The following is a 25,277-nucleotide window of genomic DNA, read 5'->3' as shown; positions in this document are numbered from 1 at the left end:
CCGTTCGCCTGTGTGAGGAGATCCCTCCTCACCGGTATCGGCCACGGGGCGGTACTCGTCAGCTGCATCAGGACTGGAAACCAGGCTTGGTTTGTCCAGAATGGGGCGACGAGCAGCACTGGGCATCCGCTCTCCCTGATTCGCTCTAACACCTGGGGTAGGAGCGTGACAGGGGGAAACGCATAGAGCGGGCAGCGGGGCCAGACGTGAGCCAGCGCGTCCCTGCTCTTGGAGAAAAATTCTTGGCAATGAGCGTTCTCTTGAGACGCAAATAGGTCTATTTTCGCTCTGCCAAACGTCTTCCACAGCAGTTCGACTGTCTGCGGGTGCAAAGACCATTCTCCTGCCGGAATATTGTTTCTGGACAGTCTGTCCGGCCCCACATTCAGAAGGCCGGGCACATGCGCTGCCCTGAGCGAGCGCAGATTGTGCTGAGCCCAGATCAGGAGGCGTTCCGTCAGCCTGTGAAGGATTCTGGATCTGATACCTCCCTGGTGATTTATGTAAGCCACCACTGACATGTTGTCCGAACGGACCAAGACGTGGTGTCTTTTTATATGGGGACAAAAACGCCTCAGCGCGTTGTCGACTGCCATCATTTCCAGGCAGTTTATATGCAGAAGCTTTTCCCGTTCCGACCACTGGCCGAATAACGGTCTGCCCTCGAGCAGCGCTCCCCATCCCGAGGTTGAGGCGTCCGTAGACACCACCTTCACACTCGAGGAAGTCCCCAGGCTTACACCTAACCGGTACCAGTCGGTCGCTGTCCAAGGTTTCAGAGCTGCAACGCATTTCTGATCGACCTTGAGGAGCGCGAGACCGGAGGTCCAAGCTCTGCGCGGCGCGCGCGCTTTCAGCCAGTACTGCAGCGGGCGCATGCGAAGCAGACCCAGCTGAAGCACTGAGGATGCTGAAGCCATGAGACCCAGCATCCTCTGAAACTTTTTGAGCGGGACCAAAGCGTTGTGGCGAAAAATCTCTGTCATGCGCTGAATACTTAGTCTGCGCTGCGGCGACAGCTGTGCTGTCATAGACAGCGAGTCCAAATCTGTGCCCAGAAAGGATATTTTCTGACTGGGAGACAGCGAACTCTTCGTCCAATTGACTGTGAGACCCAAATTCTCGAGGTGATCGAGTAATACGGTCCTGTGTTCTATGAGCTCCGACTGTGATCGAGCTAGAACCAGCCAATCGTCCAGATAATTCAGCACTCGTATGCCTCGCAGCCTGAGGGGTGCGAGCGCTGCATCCATGCACATCGTGAATACGCGAGGTGCCAGGGATAGGCCAAATGGCAGGACTGTGTACTGGTATGCCTGACCCTCGAAGGCGAATCTCAAAAATCGCCTGTGACGTGACGCTACTTGTATTTGGAAATAAGCGTCTTTCAGATCTATCGACATGAACCAGTCCCCTTGGCAAATTTGCGAGAGGATTTTCTTGGTCGTGAGCATTCTGAACCGTCGTTTCAGAAGTGCTTTGTTTAGCCGTCTTAGATCTAGAATGGGTCTGAGACCCCCGTCTTTCTTGGGTACCAGAAAATATCTGCTGTACATGCCCCCTTCGCTCTGAGCTTGTGATAAGGGTTCTATAGCCCCTTTGCTCAGTAGCTTCGCTATTTCGGCTCGAAGTAGGTGTGCTACTTCCTTTTTCACCGTAGTTTCGATTCGCGCCGCTTTGCGTTGCGGGCGTCGACCGAACTGTAGCGAATAGCCTCTTTTTATAATGTTCAGCACCCACTCTGAGACCCCGGGGAGCTCTGCCCACGCTTTCGCGTGAGTGGCTAGGGGTGGAATGATATCTGGGCTCTGGCCGCGATCTAGTGGCGAGCGGAGAGCAACAGTGTGCTGTAACATGAGCGCCGCGTTTGCAGCATGCGAGACTGGGGGCGCGCTGATCACAGCGAGCGGTCTGCCCGCGCTCAGTTCTCCTGCAGCTGTGTGCTGAGGGAGAGCGAGCGCGGTGAGCCCCGTGGGGTTTAATATGTCTGTGAGCGAATGAGGGCGCGGGACAACGGGCCCATGCATAACGCTGAGAACACCGTCTGTTTGTGCAGACTGTATGTGCGTTGGTTTCGTTTTTACAGAAACCGTGAGACATGTAGCGTGTAGTGTTTGCGGGCACTGGGGCGTGGGCACAATCACTACATTTGGTGCACAACCGACATGAGTCGGTTTTATTTGTGCGGGCCGTGTGTGGTGGGCCGTGTCTGTGTGTAGGAATGGGCACTGGGCAGTGGGCATGTTTACTACACTCATAACACCATCGGCCGTGGCCGGAATACCAGAAAATACACTCTTTTTGGGATTTATCTGGGTCGCCGTAAAAACGGCGTTTGTGTGCAGGCAAGCGGGCTGTACTGCCGACTTGTTTACTGCGAAATACGCTGGAACAGTCGCAATTACTGGAACTGAGCGAGCGAAAATTTTCGGTGGAAGTTCGGCCGCAGCGGGACTTGAACACCGTCGCTTCCGTAGGCTGGCTAGGAAGACTTAGAGGCCTCGGGCTTTACCTCAATCCTCGGCTAGGGGTGCAACGGATCAAAAAACTCACGGTTCGGATCGTTTCTCGGATCAGAGTCACGGATCGGATCATTTTTCGGATCAAAAAAAAAAAAAAAGACAAGACAAATAAACACAAGTTTTGTCTTTTTGTTTATTAACATTTTTAAAATATTAAATTAAAATATATAAAATCAACAGTGGGTGTGCGACGGGTTCATTCCATGAAGCGTGACTATAAACACACTGATAGCGTTTGTGATGGCTTTAGCCCGGTCTGATTGTGCAACGTTGAGCTCCTGTCAGTGAAACACTGAGGTGATGTCGCTTCAAATGCGTGGCCATGCTTGATGTGTTTCCACGGATGTCCCGATACTACTTTTTCACTTCCGATACGATACCGATGCCGCAGCATATCGGCTATTTGCCGATACCGATATCAATCCGATATTTTTATTTTATTCTTGAACTAATACTACTAATAATAAAATATATGGAAGCACTTTGCTCAATTAGCCACATAAAAACATCTCACTCAAATGGAGAACAAATACTTCTCCAGTATATAGTCCACAACAACAGTTGATAATGAAAGACTGTCACCCTTTATTCAAATGACCTTGAGATATGTTTGGTAATTGTAGGCTACCTGAATGAATTTAAAATTAATTTGCTATATTTCAGATCAATATATTTGTTTCCTTAAAATTTTAATTAACTTTAACGTTATTCTCATCTGAATTATAAATCATTTATTTCTGTATAAAATGATACTACCATTAAAAACACATTTGATTTTCTTTTTTAATCAATGTAGAATGTGTAACTTCAAAATAAACAGATTACTCTGTTTGAGGACAAGAAATGAAAACCAATGCAATATAATGTCCAAAAGATGAGATAATTTTTGCTTTTAAACAGCGTGTGTGTGTGTGTGTGTGTGTGTGTGTGTGTGTGTGTGTGTGTGTGTGTGTGTGTGTGTGATTGTTCGATCGCGCCCGTGCCTCTCTCTCTTTCTCTCTCTCTTTCTCTCTCTCTCTCTCTCTCTCTCTCTTTTTCTCTCTCTCTCTCTCTGTCTGACACACACACACACACACACACACACACATTCCAGCATACATCGCAGCCTGTTCATTTTGCCGCGTTCATATTTTTTACAGTCTATGGTTCACACCATACGCGAATAGAGAGTCAAATTCGCGTCTAGTTCGATGCTTGAACAGCTTGAATCCTTTCGCGCGTCCAAAGCGAATAGGACGCGCCGCGCGCGTATAATGATAAAGCGAGCGTTTGAAGCGAAATAGACGCGTGTTCCAGGGAAGCCAAAATGCTCCCATACAGGGGATTTATATGACGCGGGGCGTTCAAGCTCCTCCGTTCCTCCGCTCGCCATGACCACGCTGTGTGTGGACTGAACATGCGCACAACTTTTTTTTTTTTTCATAAATTAATCCGCGGATCACGTGTGTGCCGAACCGAAGATATTGATCCGAACGGATCACGGATCAATGATGATCCGTTGCACCACTATCCTCGGCCGTGGCCCACGCGGCGGGGGGCGGCGGCCGGCGGAGCGAGAGCGCGGTCTCTGATCCTTGGGCTGACGGCGCTGTGGGGCGGCGGCAGCTGGGGGTTGCGGCTGAGAGCTGCGAGCAGACGGCTGTTTTGAGCGACCTGCTGCGGAGCTCGAGCGCTTGGGCAGGAAATGTTTCATGGCCTGCGATGTCTTTTGAACCTCGGCGAATCGGTCTGCGAAATCCTTGACAGAAGATCCGAAGAGGCCAGCGGGGGAGACGGGGGCGTCGAGAAAAGCAGAGCGCTCCGAATCCGACATCTCCGAGAGCGTTAGCCAGAGGTGTCTCTCAGCAACGGTGAGAGACGCCATGTTCCGCCCCATGGCCTGTGCGGCGGATTTAGTGGCGCGAAGGGCGAGATCCGTCGCGCTCCTCAAATCCGTGAGATTCACAGCTTCCGGTCCTTCCTCGTCCAATTTGCGGAGAAGGTTGGCTTGGAAGATCTGGAGCACGGCCATTGAATGAAGCGCCGAGACAGCCTGTCCGGCGGCGGTGTAAGCGCGACCGTGCAGGGCTGAGGTAGTACGGCAGGCTTTAGATGGCAGCGCCGTCTTAGCGCGCCGTCCAGCAGAGGGCGGGCAAAGATGGGCGGCTACCGCTTCGTCGACGGGAGGAAGAGAGTGGTACCCTTTGTCCTTAGCACCGTCGACTACGGAGAATGCTGCGGACACGGGAGCACGCACTCTGGCTGAAAAGGGGGCGCTCCAAGACTTAGCTACCTCTTCGTGAAGCTCAGGAAGGAAGGGAGCTGGTCTTGAAGGATTTGAAGCACGTTCCCTTTGTAGAAAACAGCCGTCCAGGCGGTTGAGTGCAGGCTGTTGGGGCGTCGACCACTCAAGGCCGAGGCTCTCGACGGCCTGCTCGAGCAGACGCATCAGCTCCGCCTCGATGCTAGCTCTTTTCCCAGAGGGCCGGTGAGAGGGTGGTGCGAGGTCCGCGGAGCTCGACCAGTCCTCACTGCCCGACGCCAGGATAGAGCAACTGTCGTCCTCCACTCGTAAAACTTCCTCATAGTTCTCAATGGCGGACGCGGCGGCAGACGGCGGACGCTGACCGGCGGTGAGAGACTCGGGTGAAGCAGGCGGCGAAGCTGGCGGGCGCACCGGCGAGCTTTCGCGGGATGGAGGAGGTTCAGGGACCCGCTGAGCGCGGCGCTTTTTACGGCGCGGCAGCTCGGCGGGCGAAGGCGCGGGCGCAGCTTTGCGGAAGAATGCTCGGCGAGTCCGCAGAGTCACCAAAGGCATTAAATCGCAGTGAGGGCAGCCGCCCTCGTCGAGCGCGATAGCTGCGTGATCCTCACCCAGGCAGGAAACACAGATGACGTGGTGGTCCCCGTCGCTGAGTGGAGCTCGGCAAGAGCCGCAGGAAGAACGAGGCATCTTGAAAAAGACGCTCGTGCTCTTTTAGAAGGAGAATGTGCGTGTCGCAGCGGCGAACACACACACACAGCAATGAAAGGATATAGTACGCCGGAAAGCGTCAGCAGAAACGGCGACTGAAGGCGGCGAGATGTCGACCAGCTGCTTCAGATGCACTAATCCCGCTGGGTGCTTGGCTCAGACGGCGTGGCTTCCTCTCGGGATCCAGCGATGCGAAGTCCGCTGAAGAGATGAAAAACTGACCAAACCAGCCTCTCTGGGCCGTATTTATAGCCCTGGCCCCACCCGACTTCGGCGGGACATGACGTAATGGGCGCGAAGCGCCCTCATTGGTTCTGACGTCATGAGGAGCCTCTATCGATAGGCTGGTGCAGTTGCCGCAGAGCAGCCAATGGGCGCGCGAGCTGTCTCGCCCATGTCTGCATGCTGCTGCAATGCGTTTTACATTATTGCAAAATTAAGGATAATTTTTTGGCTTCAATATCTCGAGGAAAAGAGGTTTTCCCCTAGCGTAAGATTTTCTTACGCAAGTACGAGAGACCTCTCGTAAGAGAACTTTGGTTACACTTTAGATTAGGGTCCAATTACTATTAACTAGCTATTAACAATAAACTCCTAATTACTGCTTATTAATAGTTTGTAAGGTAGTTGTTTAGTTATTGGGTTGGATTAAGGAATGTAGAATATGGTCATGTAGCATAAGACATTAATATGTGCTTTAGAAGTACTAATAAACAGCCAATATCCTAGAAATATGCATGCTAATAAGAAACTAGTTAATAGTAAGAATTGGACCCTAAACGAAAGTGTTACCACAACTTTTTATGCGTTTTGGCCGTTCATTTACACAACAACGCAGTTTTGGAGACCTGCAAATGCAAGGTTTTGAAAACAAAAGTTTTAAAGTGAAAGGTTTTAGAAATGGGGTTTAAAGTGCAAGGTTTTGAAAATGATGCCTTTACCGTTTCCGTGTAAACTACAAAAACGTGAATTTGTGAAAACAGTGACATCATGCACATGCTTGTTACATGTTTACGCATGCGTATTACGTTTTTGCGAGGTGTTTCTTGACAAAGTAACATATCCTGGCCTGGTATGCATAATACAGCCATTTTTGCAGATCAGTGTTAACGGGGATCGCTTTGACAACGTTGTTGTCTGTTTTTAGTACATCGTTGTCGAGTAAACAAACCGTAAGTTTTCAATATCTTCCCTGTTATGCTTTGCCTGAGTTCTGTTCGCTCATTAATCTCCTTGGTTTTTAATTAATCCCGCACCTGTTTCTGTTGTAGTTAATTATCTCTACCCGTGTATTTAAGCCCTTAGTTCCCTCGGTTCTTTGTTCGGTCTCGTTTATGTGTAGTGGTTGTTTTCTCCAGTGCTGCGATCTCCTGAGTAGTCTTAGTTTAAGTGTTAATAAAAGATTTCTCTGATATTCCCCTGCGTCGTGCGTTCTCTGCAACCACACGTGACAGTCGTATTATTTAATTTTGTACATTGTTTAATAGAATATCATTGCTAAAATTCACTTGTAGCATTTAAAAATGACAGGTGGTTTATGTTTAATTCAAGCAAAATAATAGACAATGTTTATGTCAAACATCCATCGGATTTTGTCCTTATAAAAAGAATAATCTGCATTTTTGGCTAGACAGTGAGAAGTTTTTTTCTCTCCATTTTTTCTTTCTTTTCTTTTAACGGAATTAAAATAAACTGACCGTTTTTTCTGCAGTGTTCTTCTTTGTCTCTACTTCTTGCTTTTTCTTTTTCTTTTCTTCCATCAAATGGTTCTCTCCTTGTGATGTTCAGCTTCTCTCAGCTAGAAGAAACACAGGTGAATGGTTACTAATCAAACTACCACCCAAGCCAAAAGACCATGCAAGAGCTCAAAATGAAAGCAAAATGAAAGCAAAGACACACTTATGGAGTATAGCACCTGCAAGAATTGGACAGTGAAAGAACTATGATTCCCAAATCCAGCTTTTTTACTCATTCATCTAGAGAAAAATCATCTAAATTAGGAAGTGGAGGTAGGGCTTATTATTAATCAAGCCTTTATTTACTGTATCTGAAAGCTGGTAATGGTTTCTGAGACTGAGAACAATCAAAGCAATGATCATCCAAGGCCAACCTGAGGACACCAGCCTCTACGGTGAGTCTAGTTCAGTTCCATACTACAGAGTGATACAAATCTAATACAAAATAACCTCAAACTCTGACTGCATTGATTTGGCTAATTGATTGTGCTACAGGGGACCATCTACATTTTGTCAGTTCCAGTATTTTGACCTCACTACTGCACTGTATCATTCATGACTAATGGACAGATGATTCTTATCTTTCCAAATGTAAAACTGCACAATATATCACACCCCAAATCTAAACACATTTTCCACCCAACACACAATATCTCATTCCATTGACAATGCAAACATAAAGGTCCCAAGTCAGGTATTAATCCATGAACAGCAAAATAATATACCAAAATAATGGAAAGCGTGTCCTGTTGTGTTGCCAGTTTGTAATGGAAAATCTGTCAATCAGTGAGACAGGAAGACTGCAAGTGACAACAGTGCATTATACGAGAACAACGCACTGGCAGAGAGCCATGATGGTATGGCCGGACTAATGCTTAGTTGCTAGTCAGCTGTCCTGATTTACCCTCAGGCCCAAACACCTCCCATTGGCTGGTAATCTCTTCCCTACTTTTGCTGGCCAATCAGAACATAGGCGTTTGAGGGATTGCCATTCACATTACCTCTTGGCAGAGGTCCAGAGTTAGAAGATAGGAAATCGCAGTGGCCCATGTTGAAATTACCCGGGTGCATTTTGTGGAGGGGGACACTGAACGGCTTTATAAATATCCCACACCCTTTGTGTGCCGGAATTTTCCAAAGCCGATTCATCCAGCTGTTCATAAAACGTAACCATCTGCTCCAGAAATTTGTGCTAATATTTCTCAGCTAGGAATTATGTAAAGATACTGTGATCTTTATTTCTGATCAATTTATTATTAATGGCAAGAACAATTAATACTCTATTCTTTGGCACAGATAACAATTTATTTAAGATTTTATTCACTCAACCTTACTTTAAATATATTGTCTGTAATGTGGTTGGACAAATTGAAAATATTCAATAACATATTTGATATTTGTCATTTTAAAGGTTTGCTCTTAAATGGTTTTGATTTTTTTTTTTTTTTTTTTACCAAACAGAGAAACCATCATTACAAGTTTTTCACTAAATGGATACGAGGACAAATCATAATTATATGCCCAAATATAATAGCGGCAAGTATATATTTGTAAACGCTTTGAAAATATCTGGATTTCTGCTTTGATGACTTAATCTTAATTTAACCCACAATTACAGACAAATACAATGAGACATCACTGGTGAACCTAGACTACCTGTGGTCAGGCTATGTGATTTACTGTGACATTTTCTACACAAGCCATCTCCTCTTTCAACACCTGCACCAAATGGGACTTAGAGAAGTAAGAACTGGTGCACCCTCCACCAAACAAAACAGAAGTGGTACATGACCATTTTCCAGCACTACAGTGACCAACAGCTTCTTTTCACACAAAGGGCTGTGTGCCATCCTCCATGACAAGCCCATGGACACGACAAAACTTTCAGGAGCTGCTGGCTGCTCAGCTCACAGGCGTTCCCTTGGATGGCAGCCCCAAAGAGAAGATGCGATCATCTGCCTGTTCCTGTATGACATTCAGGACCTATCGCAGAGGGCAAGTATGGGTCGGCGTCGTTGCAGGCCTATATGGTGCAAAATAAGCACCCCATGGAAGTGGCAGGAGTGTGATGTGGGCCTATGCTTGCAATTAGATAGGAACTGCTTCAGAGAGCACAACATTTGAGTGACTGGATTTTAAAAACGCATGGAACACAAAAAAAAAAAAAAAAAAAAAGGCTCCTGAGTGAAAACTGTGCAACAAAGTGTCCAAAAAAAAATAAAAAATAAAAATATCATTTTTCAAGTTTGAAGTGTAAGATTATTTCATTCATGAGTTTTGTTATTTACAAAATCAAGCAGAATTTATTCCTACTTATTCCTGTCTGTTTAGAACTTCAATTTACAAACTCACTGCACAAGAAATGACACCTTGTACTTCAATTAGGCATACTTATAATATTCCAGTAAAAAAACATTTTGTGAAAACAACCTATTTTAGATACAGGCCCTAAAGGTTTAACTAATAACAAACAGTTGTCATTTTCACATTTTTATTGAATAAATCACAGTGCAGGATGGACAACGTAAACAAAGCCTTAAGTTGTAGAGCATTACACTTGTGCTTACAAGAGCTTCTGGCAGGCCAGGGAGGGGAAAAACTTAACCTTTGACCTTCCTGCAACCTGCAGCTCCCCTTGCCAGTGCACTACACTGACCAGACCAGGTCATCAAGAGGCCTTCTCAAACTACAACTAAAGAGCAGCTTAGCACTGCTAAGGATATGCGCGACTGGGGGGTGTGCACTATCTGCTAAATTTAGAAAGCTGGGCTGTCACGTACAACATGACTCCCTGAGTGGTCGATCTATAGGTTATAAAAAGGAATATTTCTCAAAAAAATGAATTGAGTATTGCACCCTTATGTCATTCCAAACAAGTTTTTTCTTCATCTACGGAAAACATAAGATGCATTTTTTAAGAATATTCCAAAAAGTGCATTAGGACTAGATTGGTCAAGCTCCAAATAGAAAAAAAGCACAATTAAAGTGAGCTAAAAGTAGTCCATACAACTTTACAGTGTAAGTTGTCAAAAGCCACACATTAGTTTTGCATAATAAATCAGGGCTTGAAAATAAGGACGCTCTGGACAGTTGAAGGATATGTCGGGCCAGTGCTGCATCATCCAAAGCGCACGCCCAGATAGCTGCGCCTCAAGAAGCATGCAAATACTGAATTGAGTTCTTTCACGTCTTCTTGCACTTTAACGAACAAATTCACACAAAAATGTCAAAATACCAGTCTTAAGAGAAATAAAATGCATTTGTAACAGTATACTGGATCCATGCATTTGGTTTTGAAGTGACAGCAGCCTAATATACCTGCTGCTGTCTGTGTTTTTAATGTTAATCAAATAACAAATTACAAAGAAAAACTCACTCACTGCTCTTGACTGAAAAACATTTGTAACTTTAATAAGGTTTAATCCATATTTAATTGATACAGTGAAGAACAGTCCTATGCAGTGTTATTTTACATTTGATTAGGCCTACTTTAAAGGTCATATGATGCTATTTTCAAAGATTATTATTTTGTGTATTGGGTGTAATAGAATATGTCAACACACTTTAATGTTCAGTCTCTCTAAAACTCATTCATTTCTACAAAGCCCCTCCTTCCGAAAAGCGTAGTGTGCTCCGATTGGCCAGCTGATCCAGTGCGTTCAGCAATGATTGGCCGAACACCTCAAGCGTATTTCCGAAATGTAATGCCCCTTACCATAATGGCGAGATTCAGCTTCCAAAGCAATTATAAAGACGGTTATAAAATGTCTTCAGTTTTAACATAGTTCAAGCCTGCATTCTGAAAATGCAGATGACCAAGCCGATCGATCGAAACCTGACACTTGTCTGTATTTGCAGTACACAAGCCACGGTTCAGCTACACGTGACAAACACTGCCAGTTTGAAAGCATACTACGTAGTGCATCTATGTTTTCATTTTTTCACCACACGTTATAAGCGGAGAAGAGAGCATACCATGTTTGTAAACACAAATTCATCCCTTCCCTGCACTTTTGATTGTAAGAATGACAAATAATATGCATCACTCTACACTCCACAAAACTCTGCATTTGAACAGTCTATAGCAAATACTTTAACAAATAATAAAACATACTTACAGGCTGATTCCGAGGCTCCAGATTGCCCAAGCAAAGTTGGAATTGCCCCATATTTTAGAAATAGCCTTTGTGCACAGCTGGTCTTGTACTCTAGCAGGTTCAGGAAACTGTCCTGTGTAAAATGCACTGCACACCCGAACATTTGGGTTGTACTCTTCTGGAAAAGTGTTGTAAATAAATCTTAACCACTGATTCCTAATTGCGTGCACTTTCGGAGGATCAAATAAAATGCTTTTGCGTTCGCATAGAAACTAACAGCGTCTCGACAGCGAGATGATGATGACCACAACACTACTATGACAATAACTGAAGCCACGCCTTCTTTCTTTACGAGTGGATTTGGGCGTCATTATGCAAATATTTCCTCCTAGTGATGTAGGTCGGTGAGGGAGAATTCGTTCGAGGCATTTTAGCTAGGCCTGGATCTACCTTCTCTTTTAGATATAAACCTTTTTGTGGGAGACTTTGGAGATCTTATACATTCACAAACAGCTACATAACACACAAAAGAAAAAGGAAAACATGAAAACGCATCATATGACCCCTGTAATTTCTGTACCTGAAAACTACTGCTACTTGAAAAAAAAAACTGAAAAGCGCGGTTTTTGACAATTATTTTTCTACTCGTTTTTTGTTTTTGTTTTTTATGTTAACATTTAAATGGTGGCTGTCATAAGATGGCTTTATTTAAACATACATTCAATATTGAAGAAAAGGTTAAGTAAAATTACATTAAACATGCAATATAGTGCATATTTGGCAAAATCTAAATTCTGCTAAACATCTTGTGCTGTGTTTCACAAATGAACAAAACTGTTTAGAGTAACATGATGGTGAATACATTATGACAGAAGATACTATTTGGGGTAAACAATTCTCTTACTGCAACCAAATGGAGACCAAACCTAAATCACTGAATAATGTACCTTTAAAGTTGGTAAAGAGCCCTATGTTGTGTTCATGCCTTACCATGTGATGTTTAAGAAGTTGGGCAGATAGCAGAATTGAGGTTAAATAAGCCAGGATTGTCGTACAGAGGAACAAAAGCTCTGTCTAAGCTGTCATATCATCAATGTCAGCTCTTGATAAAATTTATCAAAGTGAAATCAGATAAGACACTGTGACACAGGTCCAGGAGATGGAGTCAGTATCATTCCCAAATGATTCTCCCTTTCATGCTGAAGGTTATACTGACAGCTACCACAGAGGCCACACACAGAAGAACAGACAATTTGCCTCTGACAGCCTGTCAGGGGTACAAAGCACAATAAAGGCACGTTTTTTATAAACAGAGAAAGGAAAACCAAAGCACAATAAAGGCAAGTTTTTATAAACAGAGAAAGGAAAACCAAACGCTCATTTTTAATAGTAGGCTATACGTCTGAGAGCTTAAGCACTACAGAATCAATTCACAGGACAATACAACTAAAGTCTCCAGAAATCAGATTAAATTCTTGAAACCAAAATCTAGGAAAACAGAAAAGAACTGAAAACAGACAGCAACAGAAGAGCATACAGCTTTCTTGAAGTTTCTTTTCCTCTCAATTTCACATTTAGAGATGCACCGAACAGGGCTCGACAATAAGGATTGCCTGCATGGTCTGGGGCAAATGTGAAAGATTCTCAGGGCTGGATTTCTCGAAACCTTCTTAACACCATGTCATTCTTAAATGATACCTTAAGCTGTACCTTAACGTTAATACGTGTTTCCTGAAATGTTCTTAGTAAAGTATACCTTCTGTAAGTCCTACGTTTGTAAGGTTGGTCTGGACCATTCTTAGCTATACCTTATCACTGTTGACAGTCTATACGGATATAATTCTGAAGTTTTAATACACCCAGTGTTCAGTTAGGCTAATTAAAGTGTTTTCATGCAAAGAATAAAATTATCATTACACTAATGGTTGGAGGAGTCTAAGGCTCAGGAGTCTGTTTAAAGTGAATGATTGTGGTGGGGAGTTTGGTCAAACTATGGCAGCGATACAGCGAATAGTTGTGCTAAAGACGGCACCGTCCGCGGAGCCATTTACTGTATGTGCATTATTTAACCCCGGAAAACTTTAGTCCCCTGGCTACAATGTCAGAAGCTGCAATACAAAATATATATACATATATATATATTTGCCTGCCACGGCAGCAAATTCAGCAGAAAACTTGACGGAGCTGGTTCTCCTCTTTCTGGGGCCAGCGCCCCCTATCCGATATCCAGGTCCCTGAACGCCCCCCACCCCCAAACTAATGAGCGAGCAGGAACGAGTGAGAGTTAACAGATGAAATAAGTGCAAAATTGTCATTTATTAATACAATTGAACTATACTCCACGACGATTCATCCAAAAAACAAGCTATAAACTGCATTGGCATAGCAATACCAGTGTTTCTCACAGGATTTTTGGTCAATCTGTGGTGGGTGGATCTCGGGTCTTCTAGGGTGGTTCGGGGGCATGCCCCCCCCGTAAGAAAATTTGGTGCATTTTAATGTTAAATTTATCAATCTGGTGCACTTTGAGAGTTCAAAATTAAAAGCTCCAACTGATATTCAGTGCGCAAATTAAACAAAGAAAAATTCAAACCTCTTTTAGTTGTGTCTGTCTACATTACACTACTACATAATAATAGTTATAATTAGGGTTGTGCCGATTCACGATCGTATCGTGTATCGACGATAGTCAGAGATATCGCTGCTGGCAGATGCCTTTGACGATTATCAATACGATAATTAGCTCGTTTTCCCATTAATGTATTAAATCATTATTATTATTATGAAGCTAGTATTGTTATTAAATTATAGAAACTAAAATTAATTTGCCTTGCCTAAATTCATAACGACATCACCACATAACCACACTTGCGACATCACCGACGCGCGTATGAGATCCATTCTCAAATTGTCAAGAGTGCTTGTTTTAACAGACGCATTATTCTTATACAGAGCCAAGATGAAGACGGCATCGTTGTTCGTCAGTATTTTGTTTCCATAGCACATTAACAAAACATTTAATGACACTAATAACACTAAAAACAATACAATTACAAAATATTAATGATAATAATATCAATAAAATTATATAGGCCTAATAACAGTCTTTAGTTCACGAATGCAGCACAACTCTGCCATTTGTGAAAATCAAAAGCAACTTCAAACACTTGTTTAACAAGTAATATTCTTCTAATTGTTTCACTGTCAATAATGTAAGTCCACAAGAGAAATATTAAGCCAGTAAATTAAGATAGTGCTATACCGTTATATCCACCGTCGTCTTTGAGAGAACGCGCCGTTAATGCAGCGAAAGCTCAGTCCGTTTCTGCTTTCACTTTCAGGGAATGAGCGCGTTTACATGAACGTTATTAACTTGATTATGCTGAATAAACTGACAATGCATGTCATGTAAACACATTAACCCGTTTTCCTTTATCGGAGTCAAGTCATAATTTAAGTATAAACCGATCGACTTTTAGGGCGTTTTTCCACTGGGTTCGTTTGCTGCGGTCCGAACCCGAGTGCGCTAGTTCCCGGCGCCCCCCGCAGCGTTGGTCTGGTTTCACACTCAATTAGTTGTATCGAACCCAGGTGCGTTTGCAGTGATCTTACGTCATCGCAAACGCACACGGAAAACGCATGGAGAATACAACTCGACTGAGCATAGCTGTAATTTGTCGGTTTTTTTGGTGCTATTATGCACAACATAGTGAGAGACAACTACGTTTATGTTCATTACATGGTGTAATTCAGCACATATCCAGGGGACGCCGTGTTTCTGCTGCTCGCAGAAGATTTTTCACTGATGCGACAGTGATACGCATGCGCGGGATACTATACTTCCTGAACAAGCACGCACCCGAGTCCGTGTTGCTTGCACATTAACGCGAACCGCGCCACGGTTCGGGAGCAACCGAGCTCAGACCACCTCCTCCAGGTAGTCTCGGGTTCGGTACTCTAGTGCGCACCCGGGTCCGATGACAGCGTTCACATTAGCGATTTTTCATGCGAACCGTGCCCCGGTCCGCACTAAACTGCCAGTGTGAAAGCGCCCTTAGATTTTTGCCTTTGATTTCTTCCGGCATTTAAAACACAACCCGCGTTCTTTGGGCTTATTGAAGTGCGATATGTGAAGTGCATCCAGACAGAGAGAGCACTGGTAGGAGGACATATATCACAAACTCCGACTCTTTCTTGACCTAAGAAATTATTAAATCGTGTTCTCATCTCGTGCAGAAGTAGGCCTACAGTCAAAATTCTGCATCTGTAACGGCATGAGAGGATAATGTGTGTCCGTAAATTTCCCGCTGACATGTTGAAATACTCGGAGTCAGATACAAGAATGATTAGGATCTTTTTTTACCTCACTATACCGGGAAATAACCTGATTTAGCCTATTAATAAACACTCCACCTTTGCTAGCAAAATAGAAAACAATTCTCATATATAAAACGAACTAATAAAACAAGCAAATTAACGAGTAAATAGCAAGTTAATAATCAAATAAGTAAGCCCCGCCCCCTCACGATAATATCGTGTATCGCCGATCTCACAGGCTGACGATAGGACGATATGAAAATGGAGCACATCGCCCAACACTAGTTATAATATTAATCCCATGACAGTAATAGCCATATATTGTAAAACAAATGCACTGAAAAATAAAGGACGGTCATTAAAGCGGTAATGTTTGCACTTAGGTTTTATTACGCATTTAGGAGAGTATTGCAAGAAGCTGCTTACATTAACCTTACTTTCGAAAAATGTAATTCTAGTCAGTGCTTGAGCGCTGGTCTATGACTGGAAAAATAATAGAGTTGTTGCAAAAGTAACGATACACAGCTTAGGCTACATGTCGCATTAAACTGGAAGATTTTAGAATGTTATAGGCATTCTAAACTTTTGAATAAGAAATAATATCAAGTCGTCAAAACTCTGCGAATCACAACAAGCGTATCGGTGAGAACACTCATTTAAACAGCATATACATACACCCGAACTTGACTGCACATCATATTTTTGACATTATTGCTTTCAGTTTCAATCATAATGCAATAGAAATTAACACAAAAAAACTGCCTAATGCCTACCTACAACACTGACAGTGGACAAGCAGTCAGGAGTAGAGCAGCAGCGGACACATTTTTTTTTTTTTGAGCGCTGCTGACGTATTCTTTCACGCGCACACACAATATGACATCACACTCTGCGCATATGTTTTAAAACATAATTTAACATATACATAGTCCTAACACTTTTTAAATAGCCCACTTAAAGTGTTTATTACAAATAAATTACTAAATGCTTAAAATGAATAAAAGTAAATTAACAAAAATTTGCATTATATATTTAAACTCGTGAACCATTAACACCTGAACGCCCCCCTTTCAAAAATCTTGCTTCCAACGCCCCTTGTTCTCTGAACGCCCCCGTTGAGAACCACTAGTGTAGCGGGTTGAGGCATGATATGTTTGGGCATGAGGTTGCGGGTTCACGCACTAGTTTCGAAATGATATAAAATATCCAGAGTTGGATTTAGTTTGCAATTTGGATTATTTTTATAAGATCCCATAAGTCCTGATAAATGCAATTTCAAGTATTTCTGAAGTGCTTCTTTTCAGAACACAGCTTTCTCACATAATGCAGTGACGCAGTAGCCTGGTAATACCAAACTCTGCTACTTCGCTTTGCTTCGTAGACAGAGTCTGGCATGGCATAATTGAAAAGCGTTTTCTTTCTCGCGGGGGTTGGGGGGGGCTTGTCTGAAGTTTAAAATCATTGGTTACCCGTAAGCCATTCACATAACGTTTGGTTATGGCGTGTGTTATGCGCATGCTCAGCCGCATCTAACTTCCACTGTAAACACATGTATGATGCGAAAACAAAACCATCGAGCGAAATACCGGAGTGAACATGGCTGTGAATGACTTTTGCAGATTATGTGAAGTAAATCTACGCATCCACGGTACAATCAGCGTCTACGTCATGGCTCTCAGCCCGCCCTCTGTTCGTTGATTGGCCGGCTGTTTTCAGGCCGGAGGAAAACGGAAAGCTATGACGCTGTCTCAGACTGAGTACAGAAGCGAAATGAAATTGAGCGGAAGTACGAAGTCTGACGTAGTCAGGCTAGTGACGCAGCCCCTGCATAGAGTGAATTATTGAATCTCGAGTCATCGATATCAAACAATTCAGCACCACCGCCATGGACAGCACCTGGTAACGTTGCACGTAAGAAGGTATAGTCAAGTCAAGTCAAGTTTATTTGTATAGCGCTTTTCACAATACAGATTGCATCAAAGCAGCTTCACAGTATTAAATTAAAATAATACAACAAAGTTTGTTTCAAGAGGAATTTATTGATTGATAAAATTAAATTAAATATCCCCAACTGAGCAAGCCAAAGGCAACAGTGGCAAGTTAAGTAACCTCCTAAGGTATAGTTTGGGGAACACGCCTAGAAAAGGTATACCTTTAGAGTCTTCTAAGAGACAATGTTATCGGAAACCCAGCCCTGGACAGTTGATGGAATTGTCATTTGCCAGAGCTGCGTCATCACAAAAGTTGATAATTTGCCTTGTCATTTTAAACATTCAAGTGTTTTTTTTTTTTTTTTTCAGGCTGCGTTTACACACACAAAAAAAAAAATCTGGATGTCTGACCTATGTCTAAACACGTATATCCAATTCCCTTTCAATTCAACCTACAAAGATAGCTTTTTAATGTTGTATTATAAAGCAAACATGCTTGTATGCACTCACACTATTGAAGTGGAAACATTAATATTGGTAAGAGACTGCACACAGAGAAACATTCAGGAACATAGAAACTTATTTTCAACATCTGCCCTATGAATTGTAAAAATAAAACCGCTTCGCTACATAAAGCAACATTGTAAGCCTATTTGCAGCAATGAGGTGATGATTTAGCTGTTTTTGTAATTAAACTCACAGCTTCACTATTACATAGAGATGCTGAACAGACAGGTAACTCTCTCTCTCACGTTACTTTATTCGAACTAATTCAAGGCAAGGCAAGTTTATTTATATAGCACATTTCATACACAATGGTAATTCAAAGTGCTTTACAGAGAAGAAATTAAAATAATAAAAAAATAAAAAAAAGAATAATTAAAACAGTTTAGAATAAAAAATAAAATAAAATACAGTACAAATAGTCGGACGAATAGTGGCACAGTGCTCATTCAGTAAATGCACAGCTAAACAGAAGTGTTTTGAGTCTGGATTTGAATGTGACTACTGTCGGAGCACATCTGATCTCTTCTGAAAGCTGGTTCCAGCTGCGGCTGGCATAATAGCTAAAAGCGGACTCACAATGCTTAGGGTGAACCCTTGGTATTTCTAGCTGATGTGATCCTAATGATCTGAGTGATCTGTTGGGTTTATATTCAGTGAGCATATCTGCAATGTATTGAGGTCCTAGGCCATTGAATGATTTATATACCAGTAATAATGCTTTAAAATCAATCCCAGTGTAAAGACCTGAGGACTGATGTGATATGTTCATATTTTCTGGTTCTGCTCAGAATCCTGGCAGCAGCGTCTTATGGTCTTATGGAAGGCCAGTGAAGAGTCTATTACAATAATCCACCCAGCTGGTGATGAAAGCATGCACAAGTTTCTCTAAGTCTTGACTGGAAATTGTCTTGACATTTATTTGACTGGACAATTCAAATAAATGTAATCTTACCATGCTACTTTTAAATTCTTTGGGTGGGGCAGTGAAAATTTTGGCAGGGCAAGTACACATTTTTACCACTGTAGAAAAAATCCTTTGTGCTGGGCACTGACCAAAATTTCAGCTACCGAAAATGGTTTTGATGGCCGAAATCAGTGACCGAAACAGACATTAAAGGTCCCGTTCTTCGTGATCCCATGTTTCAAACTTTAGTTAGAGTGTAATGTTGCTGTTAGAGCATAAATAATATCTGTAAAATTATAAAGCTCAAAGTTCAATGCCAAGCGAGATATTTTATTTAACAGAAGTCGCCTACATCGAACGGCTCTTTGGACTACATCCCTCTACTTCCTTCTTTAATGACGTCACTAGAACAGTTTTTTGACTAACCTCCGCCCACAGGAATGCTCCCTCAACTCTACCGAAATTCGTTTATGTACTTGCGCACTTCTTATAACTTACTTTGTTTACTCAGCTCTTACGGTGATTTTCTGAAGTAAAACTGATGCTTCATCTTTTGTGTGATGTACAATAAACTTAATTAAACTCATCAGTATATGTTTGATCGTCATTCGGACCTGATCCGAAACAGCAGACTTGTAGGCTATTAAGGGCCCTTTCACACCTGAAAGTCCGCACCAAGGTCCGAACCAGAGTTCATGTTTTGATACATTGTATACATTTGGTTAGTTTTGGTTTGGTTTCACATTGCAATTATGCGAGCGCACTAAAGAACTTTTCATGACGTACTTGAGTCCTGTCGTCATCATCTATATGGGCTGCATCTTAACATTGATTGGTTTGTAAAAGGACGTGTGTCTGACGTCAGCGTGTTGTCAATTCGGCAGGTAACTTTGACAAGAATGAATGAACAGCGCATATCGTTGCCACTCACTGATTCTTGAGAGTTGGGACAAAACATGTCCCACATAGAAAAGTCTAATTTATAGCAAAAATTAAGAAATTCATCATGATTGACATACTTACAAAGTTAAATCTACAGGAATTGTAGATACCTATCTGATTTTTAGAATAATTTTTTTTTATCTTTTTGGGGAAAATTTGTTTAAATGTATGGTCTGTGGTTAGAAGGTCCATGTTATTGCACTTGTCCTCAGCAAGAGGTCACAATATTAACCATCCCAAATTTTTTTAAAAAAGCTCTACAATTGTGAAAACATATATATCAAATAAAAAATAAGGGGTAGAAATATAAAAAACAATGCATGAAGTGAACATCAAACAATATTTTCCATAAAAATCTGCCTATTAAAGTTGTGTCCTCAGTTTCTGTCAACTCCATCAGATTTTTTCATAAAGCTCTTTAAATCAGGAAATAGCATGGCCAGCTATATCCCTGAGGACCCCTTTTCATCTCCCTGCCTGTGGTGAATGCAGCACTACCACACATGCTCTGGTACATTTTACATTTTTTTTCATTTTAGACAAACAATGTTAATATTCCTATGGTCACAGCTGCACCATGTCAATACCATCTTTCTGTTAAGATACTTTTTTTAAACCATAGTGGATTGAATTTAAGCATTTTAGTGAGGTTATTGGGACAGCTAGCAACTGAGGAAAAACTACCTAGCTGCAGTGTACAATACATGTTTTGGTGGGAAAATACATGCCCTTACGTCAACTCCGTCAGACGTCAACTCCGTCAGGTTCTATGTCTGACGGAGTTGACCTGTAAGCTGACGGAGTTGACAAATCCACCAATAACCTCTTAATGTGCGAATATAATATTATTTGTGAATATAGTGAAGGGTTAAACTGTTATTTCAGGGTTTTATTTACACATAAATGCACATACATAGCATGCATTACATTATTTAACCGTACGCATCTGACTTGTAGAGAACGGGCAGGCAGTGGTCTGCTTATTATTGTGTAACGTGTAACTTTGCCAGCACTTTAATATATTTATATATGTAGAGACAGAGATAGAGAAATAAGAAGCCAGTGTAGGGCTGGGCGATATGGCCCAAAAAAAAGTCACGATAATTTTTTTTAATATCAGTCGATATCGATAATTATCACGATAAATGTCAAATCTTTATTTCTTTAAAGTTTAAAGGCAGATTTTTGCTCCTAAGTGAAAGTTGTAGAAAACAGAGTGTTAATTGTGGTTTTAAACTACTCTTTATTGTCAGAACATATCATGAAAAACAGGTGAACATTTCACAAATCTGAGGTAAAACATTCAAACATTTTTTGTCAACACCGTCAGTTTTTCCGTCAACAGACTCAACACCGTCAGTTTTTCCGTCAACACCGTCAGTTTTTCGTCAACACCGTCAGATCTTCGTCAACAGCGTTGGATGTATGTATGTTTTTGTTAATTTTTTTGGGGAAAAAAATATTCTTCCTTCAGTTTATGTTGTTTTTGTAATAAAGGACCATCTGATCTACATCCTCTTATGTTTTATTTATGTAAGGAATTTGTTTTTACAATATTGAAATTAAAATCAAAGTTTGAAAATGCAAATATTTAGAAATCTGAGTTTTCAGAAGAGTGTGAAATCACAACTTAAGTTTATATATTGTATTTTTTTTACATATCAGAGTAACTAAACAATATTACAATATACTTCAGAACTTTAGATTCTTGTTTGATTTGAAGAATTAAAATTGTATACTTTTTAGTGTGTCTGACGGAGTTGACACAAATCCAGTTCTGAAGGGAAACATGTTTATTTGTTAAAAATGTGTTTTTATTTAGAACCTGTTCCTTTACATGGTTAAATAGCTAAGACCTTTCTCTGCAGAAACATATAACTCTAATTGATATAGTGTGTATTTTTTTTTAAGTTTTTTAAAACGTGTTTTGTCCCGACTCTCAAGAATCAGTGCACTATACTGTTATTAATACGGCATTACGACCTGCAGCACCAACTATACTCGAGGCTAGTTCAAATTCGCCAAATGAACGTCCTCGTTGTGCAAACATTTTCTCATCGCCGGCAGGACAAGTGTGTGTGTGTGCGTGCGTGCGTGCGTGCGTGCGTGCGTGCGAATCAGCTGGAAGAAACGCAGGACTGACAGATCTACACATAAATATTCTTCTTCAGTTTAGACTACGCGGGAACCACCGGAACTTCCTGTAAATGGTCCTAAAGTCCGAACCACACAGAAGATGCTTTCACACTAGAAACGAACCAAACCTTTGCTCAGTTTGATCCGGACCGAGACTACCTCTTTTCGTCGGACCAAATTTCGTCTTTTTGGTCCGGACCAAATTTCGTCTGTTTGGTCCGGACCATGGTCCGGGGGAGGTTTCACACCTGTAATTTTGATTCGGACCAAACTGAAAAGTCCGAAAGTCCGGACCAAACAAGGTAGGTGTGAAAGGGCCCTAATAAATAATGGATACATACAAGCAGATGACAAATACGTTATAATAACCGTAATTAAACTACTAAACTATACCTGTTCCATCTCTATACAGCACTCTGACTCTGTAGGCATTATTGTCCGACTCGAAATGAACACCGTTACTGAGAGTTTCTGATATTATCATCATTCCGTGAGATGAAATTTTCCTGAGAGACTGAGCGCGAGCTCATGAAGCTCCGCCCCCTGTGTCGTCCAGCAGCAGCTTATTTGCATTTAAAGGGCACACACTAAAACAGCGCGTTTTTCTGAGCCCCAAAAAATGACAATTTAAAGGACAAGTTCGGTATTTTACACTTAAAGCCCTGTTTACAGATCGTATCTGATGAAATAGAACGGTTAAGATTAAAATTTGGACACATGCTGCTGTCCCGAGAATTTTAGGTTTATTTCGCTTCCTCCCCCCCCCACCCGCACAATGGTTGTCTATATGCACTGGAAGATTCCGTCCTAAAAACACATTAAACTTTCGTTTACAAAGAGGTGAAACTCACCGAGTGGTCAGGGGGTGTTCACTGATATGTTCCATCAAAAATCGCTGAAAAAGATGCATTCCAACAGGTTTTATCGTAGTTTTTGTCCAACTCCATTGACTTAATAGGACGTGCTGTGAGACCGCAGCACCTTTACGGTATTACTCCGCCGCTTCTTCTTCTGCTTCTTCTGTGTATTCAATGAAATGCCCGTGGTTTGCTTGCAATTGGCAAAGGTGCATTATCGCCACCAACTGGGCTGGAGTGTCTATTATTCAAGCTCTCAACGGAAGAATCACGGGTGTGACGCGTTTGGCAAAATAGGTCCACAAAAGCGAAATAAACCTAAAATTCTCGGGACAGGAGCATGTCCAAATTTTAATCTTAACCGTTCTATTTCATCAGATACGATCTGTAAACAGGGCTTTAAGTGTAAAATACCGAACTTGTCCTTTAAACATGCTGTAAAAAATGATCTGTTGGGTATTTTGAGCTGAAACTTCACATACACACTCTGGGGACATCAGAGACTTATTTTACATCTTGTGAAAAGGGGCATAATACGGGACCTTTAAATTAGCTCTTCTTCGATGGAACGTTTTAACTGTGTTTAGTGTCTATTTTGTGCACACAACGTGGAAAAGCATTACAACTTACCAAAATAAATCCCATCTCATGTAATCGCTCAATTAGTGTTTCAACCAGTGAAAGACATAAATAAACCAGCTTGTAGGCTATACGTCACTTAACATTACATTTACATCAAGAAAGCTATTCAATGTCCATAAACTCATTAGATAGCTGGAAAAAAAAAAAAAGAAAAAAAGAGATGGGCATTTTGTTACATAGGCTATGCACTGTATTACATATTCATTATATTTTTACTTAACCTGCTAGTGATGTCTTTATTATTTAGTATATTGTTTGAATAAATCTGTCATGAAAACAAGCTATTACAGCTTATTGTCATTTAAATTTAAATGATTGTCAACAAACTGAAGTAGAAACTAATTCTGTTATTAAAACATTTATAAAAAACTGCTTTAAATGCAATTTAAATGTTTAAATGTGCAATCAGTTTTTTATTTTGCTATTTGACTGTTGATTATTAAATAAGTTTGAATATTTAATTGATTATTAATTGATTATTTATTTTCGGTTTCGGTTTTTGGCTGAGTGCATCCTGACTTTTCGTTTTCGGCCCAGAATTTTACAGGGACACTATGCAGTTTCCGTTTTTCTCAAACAGCGACCCCTAGAGTCACTGTGGAGTACTTGTATTTAACGTTACTGTCGTAAATACCACTCACTCACTCTGCACTCTTCTGACCACGCTTTCTTCGTTTTCTTCGTCAGCTCTGCCATGCTTCACGTCTGAAATGCGTGCTAGTGTCTTCCATTGAGGCTGCTTCATATGTTGTTGATGTATATGACGTCGTGCCGTAAAGCAAGTCGTGATTCTCGCGAGATTTGTCGGGGCACCGCCTCTCAAACCTGCACTGCTGGGGGGCTGCTTTGCTATCGAGATGAATCGCCCTACTACGAGTTCGTTTACCATCAAAATGATTTTGAAGGTGTTTACAAATCTTGCATAGTGTGCCTTTAAAATTTATGATGGTGCTTTCAGAGGAACACTCTCATTGTTGTTCCTCACAACAACAGCACATTTCCATTATTTACAACACATTAGGGCTCAATAATAGGGATGGCTTGATGGCAGTTGACAAAACTGTCACTTGCCCTAATGGGGCAATGCTGTGTTACCGCTGACATTCGTTAATCAAATACATGTCTTTTAATCCTTGCAAACTTATTTATAGTATTTGGCTGCATGGTGAAGTTACATCCGGCTAACACATTCTAAGAATTGTATTATTCTAAGGATAATTAGTGATAATGTTGGAAACATCAGTTAGAATAGGTTGAAAACAAACCAATCATGTCTTGCATCGTATACCATTATTTTACAACAACTGTTTCGTTTTTATTAACATAATATCAGTGGTTACATTATTATTGTGAAAAATTTAATAATTATTATAAATAAGCTTATTGTAATTAAAATTATATTAAAAAAATTGTTTTAAATGTTTGCAAGGCAAGTGAAAATCTGTACTATTGGCCAAACTGAATAGAAAACAAATTCTTAAAGATTGAGCCATGTATAAAAACTATCCCTCCACTATACTTACAAATCACAAAAAAAATCTAAAACATCAATCTTTGTGTTCCTCTGACATTGACCAATTTGCGGTGGCACTGTACATTTATTCATGTTATACACATATAAATATTTTTCTAAATGGTCATTTAAAGTACGTTGTGAAATTGAAATTTTCTAAATAATAATTTCTCAAAATATAAGTCATTAAACCTCAACCTGATCATCTAAAATCATGTAT

At 41.4% G+C, this 25,277-nt stretch overlaps 2 protein-coding genes across 2 annotated transcripts in view; both read right to left on the bottom strand.

Moving 5' to 3' along the window:
- Positions 1-25,277, bottom strand: part of LOC309513987 (uncharacterized protein) — a gene marked incomplete at its 3' end in the record, with an annotated part of 131,440 nt that overhangs the window by 239 nt on the left and 105,924 nt on the right. Inside the window, exon 2 of the mRNA XM_082190107.1 lies at positions 4,027-5,862. Within this exon, the coding sequence (XP_082046233.1) occupies positions 4,027-5,454 (1,428 nt within the window). The 5' untranslated portion in view covers positions 5,455-5,862. The remainder of the gene's footprint in view (positions 1-4,026; positions 5,863-25,277) is intronic.
- tnrc6c2 (trinucleotide repeat containing adaptor 6C2) overlaps positions 1-25,277 on the bottom strand; it is a 77,281-nt gene that overhangs the window by 48,872 nt on the left and 3,132 nt on the right. Inside the window, exon 2 of the mRNA XM_082136682.1 lies at positions 7,173-7,273. Within this exon, the coding sequence (XP_081992808.1) occupies positions 7,173-7,235 (63 nt within the window). The 5' untranslated portion in view covers positions 7,236-7,273. The remainder of the gene's footprint in view (positions 1-7,172; positions 7,274-25,277) is intronic.

Source organism: Leuciscus leuciscus (assembly GCF_965113295.1).
Source record: "Leuciscus leuciscus genome assembly, chromosome: 14".
In the NCBI taxonomy this organism is placed as follows: Eukaryota; Metazoa; Chordata; class Actinopteri; order Cypriniformes; family Leuciscidae; genus Leuciscus; species Leuciscus leuciscus.
Note: the sequence above shows the minus strand (reverse complement) of the source record. Positions and strands in the feature narration are given on the sequence as shown.